Source organism: Vigna angularis, chromosome 10, assembly GCF_016808095.1.
Source record: "Vigna angularis cultivar LongXiaoDou No.4 chromosome 10, ASM1680809v1, whole genome shotgun sequence".
NCBI classification, from domain to species: Eukaryota; Viridiplantae; Streptophyta; class Magnoliopsida; order Fabales; family Fabaceae; genus Vigna; species Vigna angularis.
Window position 1 is genome coordinate 23,410,145 of NC_068979.1, and position 8,284 is coordinate 23,418,428.

The following is an 8,284-nucleotide window of genomic DNA, read 5'->3' on the forward strand; positions in this document are numbered from 1 at the left end:
TATATTAATTTAGAACTAGTTGCTAAGGGATTAGGATTAGTACGCCTTGATGTGAATGTTTGAATGAAGTAATGAAATATTGAACAGAGTCTTATATTCATATGATTCATCAAACCCAATTCCAACAAAGTTTCTTTTAAATATAAATTCCTTACACACCAACTGTTAGATAAAATACCAAAAATAATTTCTTGTATTGTTTTGTGCATTTTGATGTCTAAGTGAGTTATAAAAGGAAGAATTGTCATGTGTTCGCACTGCCAGAAAAAGGAAATTGGCATAGCGCACTTAATGAAGTTAAGTGATTTTAAAAGACGTGACAGAAAGACAGAAACATTTGGCTGACAGAAGTTTCGGACAAAAGAAAGAAACGAAAACATCTGAGGAACTTTCGGAGACTACTTCAAGACATCAACACACCACTGTTGCAAGGGATTGCTTCAAATGTGTACGTTTTAGATGACTAGGAGACTACTTCAAAATGTGAGATTAATAAATTATTTTATTAAAGCATTCTAATGTATAAAAAATCACTCTCACGAAAGAAAGAGACGGAAAGAGATGAAACCTTTTCAGCTGAAATGTTTGGATACATGTCAGGATTTACCTTGTCAGTGCACGTCATTAATAAATACATAAGAATAGTTATTATGTCTGTGTATCTAATGCAAAACAAAATAAAACTGCAAAAGGGAGAAACTGAGGAATCTGTATATCTACTTAAAGAAGAGCAACTCCACAAAGTTACAAGGGAAACATCATGTAAAATATGGTAACAAAACTGGATATTTGTTACATCTGTCCAAGCTCACCAGTTCAAGGTACTCCAATGCTTGCTCTTTTGTATAGACCTCACATTTTTTACATTCCTGATCATGGGACAAAGCATAATTCATAATTAATTGATAGCATTGATAAGTTTGATAAAGAGTTGTTTTTATACTTATAAATGAGCTCAATCTTGTAATTATTCATGGTGTTCCTGATTGAAAAGTTGTAATGGATAGTAAATTGTTATGTAAAATATTGTACAGAAAATGGTGTATTATTTAGACTCTATCAGCCAATTTTCGGAAAACGAAAGCTAAAATTCGCACTGCCAGAAGAAGGAAATTCGCATAGCGCACTTAATGAAGTTAAGTGGTTTTAAAGGACGTGACAGAAAGACAGAAACATTTGGCTGACAGAAGTTTCGGACAAAAGAAAGAAACGAAAACATTTGACGAACATTCGGAGACTACTTCAAGGCATCAAGACACCACTGTTGCAAGGGATTGCTTCAAATGTGTACGTTTTAGATGACTAGGAGACTACTTCAAAATGTGAGATTAATAAATTATTTTATTAAAGCATTCTAATGTATAAAAAATCACTCTCACGAAAGAAAGAGACGGAAAGAGATGAAACCTTTTCAGCTGAATTGTTTGGATACATGTCAGGATTTACCTTGTCAATGCACGTCATTAATAAATACATAAGAATAGTTATTATGTCTGTGTATCTAATGCAAAACAAAATAAAACTGCAAAAGGGAGAAACTGAGGAATCTGTATATATACTTAAAGAAGACCAACTCCACAAAGTTACGAGGGAAACATGATGTAAAATATGGTAACAAAACTGGATATTTGTTACATCTGTCCAAGCTCACCAGTTCAAGGTACTCCAATGCTTGCTCTTTTGTATTGACCTCACATTTTTTATATTCCTGATCATGGAACAAAGCATAATTCATAATTAATTGATAGCATTGATAAGTGTGAAAAAGAGTTGTTTTAATACTTATAAATGAGCTCAATCTTGTAATTATTCATGTTGTTCCTGATTGAAAAGTTGTAATGGGTAGTAAATTGTTATATAAAATATTGTACAGGAAATGATGTATTATTTAGATTCTGTCAGCCAATTTTGGCAAAGCGAAAGCCAAAATTCGCAATGCCAGAAGAAGGAAATTGTCATAGCGCACTTAATGAAGTTAAGTGGTTTTAAAAGACGTGACAGAAAGACAGAAACATTTGACTGACAAAAGTTTCGGACAAAAGAAAGAAACGAAAACATCTGAGGAACTTTCGGACACTACTACAAGGCATCAAGACACCACTATTGCAAGGGATTGCTTCAAATGTGTATGTTTTAGATGACTAGGAGACTACTTCAAAATGTGAGATTAATAAATTATTTTATTAAAGCATTCTAATGTATAAAAAATCACTTTCATGAAAGAAAGAGACGGAAAGAGATAAAACCTTTTCAGCTGAATTGTTTGGATACATGTCAGGATTTACCTTGTCAGTGCACTGTCATTAATAAATATATAAGAATAGTTATTATGTCTGTGTATCTAATGCAAAACAAAATAAAACTGCAAAAGGGAGAAACTGAGGAATCTGTATATCTACTTAAAGAAGACCAACTTCACAAAGTTACGAGGGAAACATGATGTAAAATATGGAAACAAAACTGGATATTTGTTGCATCTGTCCAAGCTCACCAGTTCAAGGTACTCCAATGCTTGCTCTTTTGTATTGACCTCACATCTTTTACATTTCCTGATCATGGGACAAAGCATAATTCATAATTACGTGATAGCATTGATAAGTTTGAAAAGGAGTTGTTTTTATACTTCTAAATGAGCTCAATCTTGTATTTATTCATGTTGTTCCTCACTGAAAAGTTGTAATGGGTAGTAAATTGTTATGTAAAATATTGTACAGGAAATGATGTATTATTTAGATTCTGTCAGCCAATTTACGCAAAGCGAAAACCAAAATTCGCACTGCCAGAAGAAGGAAATTGGCATAGCGCACTTAATGAAGTTAAGTGGTTTTAAAAGACGTGACAGAAAGACAAAAACATTTGGCCGACAGAAGTTTCGGACAAAAGAAAGAAACGAAAATAGCTCAGGAACTTTCGGAGACTACTTCAAGGCATCAAGACACCACTGTTGCAAGGGATTGCTTCAAATGTGTACGTTTTAGATGACTAGGAGACTACTTCAAAATGTGAGATTAATAAATTATTTTATTAAAGCATTCCAATGTATAAAAAATCACTCTCACGAAAGAAAGAGACGGAAAGAGATGAAACCTTTTCAGCTGAATTGTTTGGATACATGTCAGGATTTACCTTGTTAGTGCACGTCATTAATAAATACATAAGAATAATTATTATGTCTGTGTATCTAATGCAAAACAAAATAAAACTGCAAAAGGGAGAAACTGAGGAATATGTATATCTACTTAAAGAAGAGAAGCTCCACAAAGTTACGAGGGAAACATGATGTAAAATATGGTAACAAAACTGGATATTTGTTACATCTGTCCAAGCTCACCAGTTCAAGGTACTCCAATGCTTGCTCTTTTGTATAGACCTCAGATTTTTTACATTCCTGATCATGGGACAAAGCATAATTCATAATTAATAGATAGCATTGATAAGTTTGATAAAGAGTTGTTTTTATACTTATAAATGAGCTCAATCTTGTAATTGTTCATGTAGTTCCTGATTGAAAACTTGTAATGGGTAGTAAATTGTTATGTAAAATATTGTACAGGAAATGGTGTATTATTTAGACTCTGTCAGCCAATATTGTACATTTAAATAGTATGAACAGTAATTAAGTCATGTTTAAAATGTACGAAAACAAAACCTGTTTAGCGACTTGTTTCAATTGTAACCACAACTTTTCATCTTCCATCAAAATAATGGCTTCTGAGCTTATTTTCTGCGTAATGCTAGTACACTACAAGAAAAATGTCATTTACATAGGGATTATTATATACGGATCTAATTCGTAGATAAAAATTTTATTATATACGGATATTATATACGGATTATAAAATAAATAATAATAAAAAATTAAAAATTTAATTAACCTAACACAAGAGGCAGCTACTTTACAGCTTCTCGTTCGCAAGTTTTCATTCGTGCATCTTCAACCATGCGTATTTTCACCTCTCTGTTCAACCACATTTCATTTTCATTCACTGCCTCGCGTCTTCTTTGTTTTCTCTCGAGAGCGCCTCTCAACCATCCACAGGTTTGTTCATCACAGAATCACTTCATCCTCATAATCTTCATTTCTTCCTTTTACTTTCACTTTCATATGCATAACCACCTCTGAATCCTAGGGTTTTGTCCTCCTCTTTACTTTTCCTTCATTTTTAACCGATTAAAAGCACTTTTCTACTGATTAAAACCCTTTCTACCGTTTGCTCTTCGATTTCCATCGATTAAACCTGCATTTGCGCCGTTTAAACACTTTTGTACCGATCAATCTTGCGTTTGAACTGATTAATCGGTTCATATTGAGTTTCTCCCCATTTTTAGGGTTCTTTCGGTCTAGATTAGGGTTCGTTCTCCCTTTTAGAGTTTTTCCCCAATTGTTCCAGCTTCTATTCGTTTGTTTAGGGTTTTTTAATATTTTCTTCTGTTCATTCTCCATTTCACTCTCGATCTCGAGTTCGTCTCATTATTTTGCTGCGTTTGCTCAACAAGGAAGCTTCGAAGGAGTTCAAGTCGAGCCCGCGTCGCTCTTTTGGTCATCTCCTTGGAGGCTCTTCCATGAAGCACGATGGAGCATGCTACCAGAGATAAGTATTGCTTTCCTTGTTTCTATTTGTTTGTCTTCAATTGATTCAAGTTGATTGTTCTCTGTTTTGATTTTTGTGTATCTGCTTGTTGAGTTTTCTTCAATTTTTCCGCGTTGTTAATGTTACTTTTCCTTTTATGTTTTGATCTGTTGTAACCTGCATTTTGTTTTCGTTCATTACTGTCTTGAGTTCTATTTTGTGATTTTGTTCATAAATTGTTTGTTTAAATGTCTAAGAGAGCTAATATGAGATTGTTCATTTTTGAATCTCAAGTTCTGTGTTTAGGTTTCAAAGTTGAATGTTCCTCTTTTCCTTTTTCTTATTCTCTCTTCTCATTTCTTCTTCCTCGCCTAGAAGCCATCAAATCCTGGAATCCATTGTGCAATGGGACGTGAGAGGAAGCAATTATGTTCGAATGAAAACAGGGGAATAAGTTTGATGCAGTTGGAATTTGGGGTAGTAATGAATAATTGAGTTGGAAAGAGTAATATAGGGATAATATAGGTGTAGTGTAAATGGGTACTGTTTGAACTACGTGGAATCAAGACCTAAAAACAAAATTCAGAAAATGGGTTAAGGTAAAGAATTGTTGATATTTGAGTGGTGATGTGTGGTTTATTTTAATCTATTAAAATCATGAGAAAAGAAAACAAGTAATATTGGGACGCGAATTTAAAAGTGGTGAATGAATTGTCTTTATTCCTTGAATTGAGTTTGTATAAGTTAGGGAATGGAGATGCTATGCTTTCACGTACTGTTCGGTTAAAATTACAAAAACTCAATATATGGGTTTTAGAATGATTAGTGAAGAGCCAAGTATGACTTGATTATAAATTAGTTTTGGAAGAAAAGTACTTGGAATTGCTAGAATATTATATTAGTCAATGTATGCTTTGATTAAATGAGAACAGTGAAATGAACTCTTGATATGTTAGACAATTGATGAACCATAATTTTTTTAGTGATTAAATAATTGGATATAGTATGAACTGGTAGGGCAGGGGGTAAGATCATCACTAATGAGTAAAGACACTAATATGATATGTTGGGAAGCTTCTTTAGAAAGAAAATTCTGTATAAAAAAAACCTTATTGTTTGCTGTCACGAAGACTTCCTGTTAGCTGCTATAAATTTTGTTTATATATTGTTGTCTTTGCTGTATAGACTACATAAATGCTACACTAAAAAAAAAATTGTTGTCTTTGCTGTAAAATCTGCATAAAACCTTTGTTGTCTTTGCTGTAAAATCTGCATAAAATCTTTACTGTCTTTGCTGTAAAATCTGCATAAAACCTTTGCTGTCTTTGCTGTAAAATCTGCATAAAACCTTTGCTGTCTTTGCTGTAAAATCTGTATAAAACTTTTGCTGTCTTTGCTGTAAAATCTACATAAAACCTTTGCTGTTATTGCACCTAATACCTTGCTGTTTGGGCTGTTCTGGATGCTATTATTGCAATTAAAACTTTGTTGTTTGCTGCCCAAAAAGTCTTGCTGTTTTGGTTAAAATGGTGCAGAATATCTTTGTTTTAAAGCTTTCTGTTTTTTACAGATGCAATGTGGTTATTGGCCAATAACCTTAAAGGGAAGATGCAATGTGGTGAAGTTGTTATCACGGTGATGGAGTGCAACGACAATATCAATCCAAGATGAACAAAATCCTTAGTGATTATTAGGAAATTATAGACTTGTCATTCTATGTTGTTTGACATGTTATTAATTGTAGAATTTATATTGTTTAACATCTTAGGAACAGTACAATCTATTTATGAATATTAGACATTTTGTAAACTTATTTGATAATGATTTTTAAGTAATATATATCTATTCTTAATGTGAAATGTTTGATATGGTGTTAAATAAAAGTTATTGTGATGGTTGGTTGTTATTACAAGTTTAATTGTAATCAATGTATGTGCAGGTGTTGAATAAAACAATATTTTCTATAAACAATGTTACATACGGATTTTTTCGTATATAATTATATACGGATTTTTCTGTATGTAATTATATACGAATTTTATATACGGATTTTTCCGTATATAATTACATACGGATTTTTTCGTATGTAATTATATACGGAAATATCCGTATATAATATTAGCTACGATCATTTTATATATGGATTTCTGTCCGTATATAATCCGTATGTAATACTATTTTATATATGGATTTTTGAAGTTTTATACGGATTTTGGCGGTAGATAATAACGATTTTTCTTGTAGTGGTAACATATGCTGTTATGCTAAGCCAAAATAAAAAATAAAGGTTAGGAAGAAATCATTAGCCCAAATGAGGCTATAGTACCGAGCATGATTGCTTACTTACTTTCCCTTTTAGTCAGTGTCCGTGATTATTCTATTCTTTGCCAAATGCTTTTGTATCAAAATTACCTGAAATTGATTGGTAAAATATTACAATTTCAAAGAATATAATTAGCCTAGATAATATTATACTTGAGAATTAAACTGTAAAATAATTCTAGAGGGCTTGATTGATCCCTCTCATAATCTTCTATTTATAAGAATAAATTGATACAAAAGTACATGATAAATAGGGTAACCCTAGACACAATATAATCATGATAAATAGGGTAATCCTAGACACAATATAATCATGATAAATAGGGTAACCCTTGACACAATATAATCATGATAAATTAGGATAAATATCTTAACACTCCCCCTCAAGTTGGAGCATACAAATTGTATGTACCAAGCTTGGAACAAATAAACTCAATCCGAGGACCCCTTAATGACTTGGTCAATACATCTGCGAGTTGATCGTTTGACCCAATAAACTCAGTACATATTTCTTTAGTCAACAACTTTTCACGAACAAAATGACAATCAATTTCTATATGTTTAGTCCTCTCGTGAAACACTGGATTTGATGCAATGTGGAGAGCAGCTTGATTGTCACAATACATCTTCATAGTATGGATGTCACAAAATTTAACCTCTTGAAGGAATTGTTTCACCTATATAAGTTCACATGTTAGTGATGCAATTGCCTTATACTCGGCTTCAGCGGTTGATCGAGCTACTACATTATGTTTCTTACTTTTCCATGAAATAATGTTTCCTCCCAAAAAAACACAATATCCTGTAGTAGACCGTCTATCAATAGGTGAACCTGCCCAATCTGCATCACAATACCCAGAGACCTGAATGCTTCCTTTATCTTCATATAACAATCCTTACCCGAGAGCCTTCTTTACATACCTTAGAATGCGAATGAGAGCATTCCAATGGTAAACACATGGAGCTTGCATGAACTGACTAACCACTCCAACTACAACGGATAGATCTGGCCTTGTAATAGTGAGATAAATCAGTTTTCCAACCAGCCTCATATACCTCCCTGGATCGGAGAATAATTCACCTTCTTCTGTCCTTAATTTTTGGTTTGGGTCCATGGGACTATCTACCGGTCTACAATCAATCATGTATGTTTCTTGTAATATATCAAGAGCATACTTCCTTTGGGAGATTACAACTCCATCTTTTGATTGCGCTACTTCAATGCCTAAGAAGTATTTGAGACTTCCAAGATCCTTGGTTTGAAAATTTCTACACAAGTACTCTTTTAGTTGAGATATTCCAACAACATCATTTACTCTAATGACAATATCATCAACATATACTATTAAGTAAACACATTTCCCGAGAGAAGAATGACAGTAGAAAACTGA

General features: G+C 32.9%; 1 protein-coding gene across 1 annotated transcript; it reads left to right on the forward strand.

Moving 5' to 3' along the window:
* The first annotated feature begins 3,227 nt into the window (after positions 1-3,227).
* LOC108344500 (uncharacterized) lies at positions 3,228-6,408 on the forward strand. Its single transcript, XM_017582932.2, has 4 exons — positions 3,228-3,340; positions 3,903-4,039; positions 4,498-4,596; positions 6,142-6,408. Exons 1-4 carry the CDS (start codon positions 3,228-3,230, stop codon positions 6,240-6,242), a joined length of 450 nt encoding a protein of 149 aa, XP_017438421.1. The 3' UTR covers positions 6,243-6,408.
* Positions 6,409-8,284: the final 1,876 nt, after the last annotated feature.

Excerpts from the sequence above, each read along its gene's own strand:
- LOC108344500 (XM_017582932.2), top strand. The coding sequence starts at position 3,228 with ATGTATATCTACTTAAAGAAGAGAAGCTCCACAAAGTTACGAGGGAAA. Across the intron at positions 3,341-3,902 it reads TCCAAGCTCACCAGTTCAAG|CTTCTCGTTCGCAAGTTTTC; the intron begins GTACTCCAATGC and ends GCTACTTTACAG. Across the intron at positions 4,597-6,141 it reads GAGCATGCTACCAGAGATAA|ATGCAATGTGGTTATTGGCC; the intron begins GTATTGCTTTCC and ends TGTTTTTTACAG.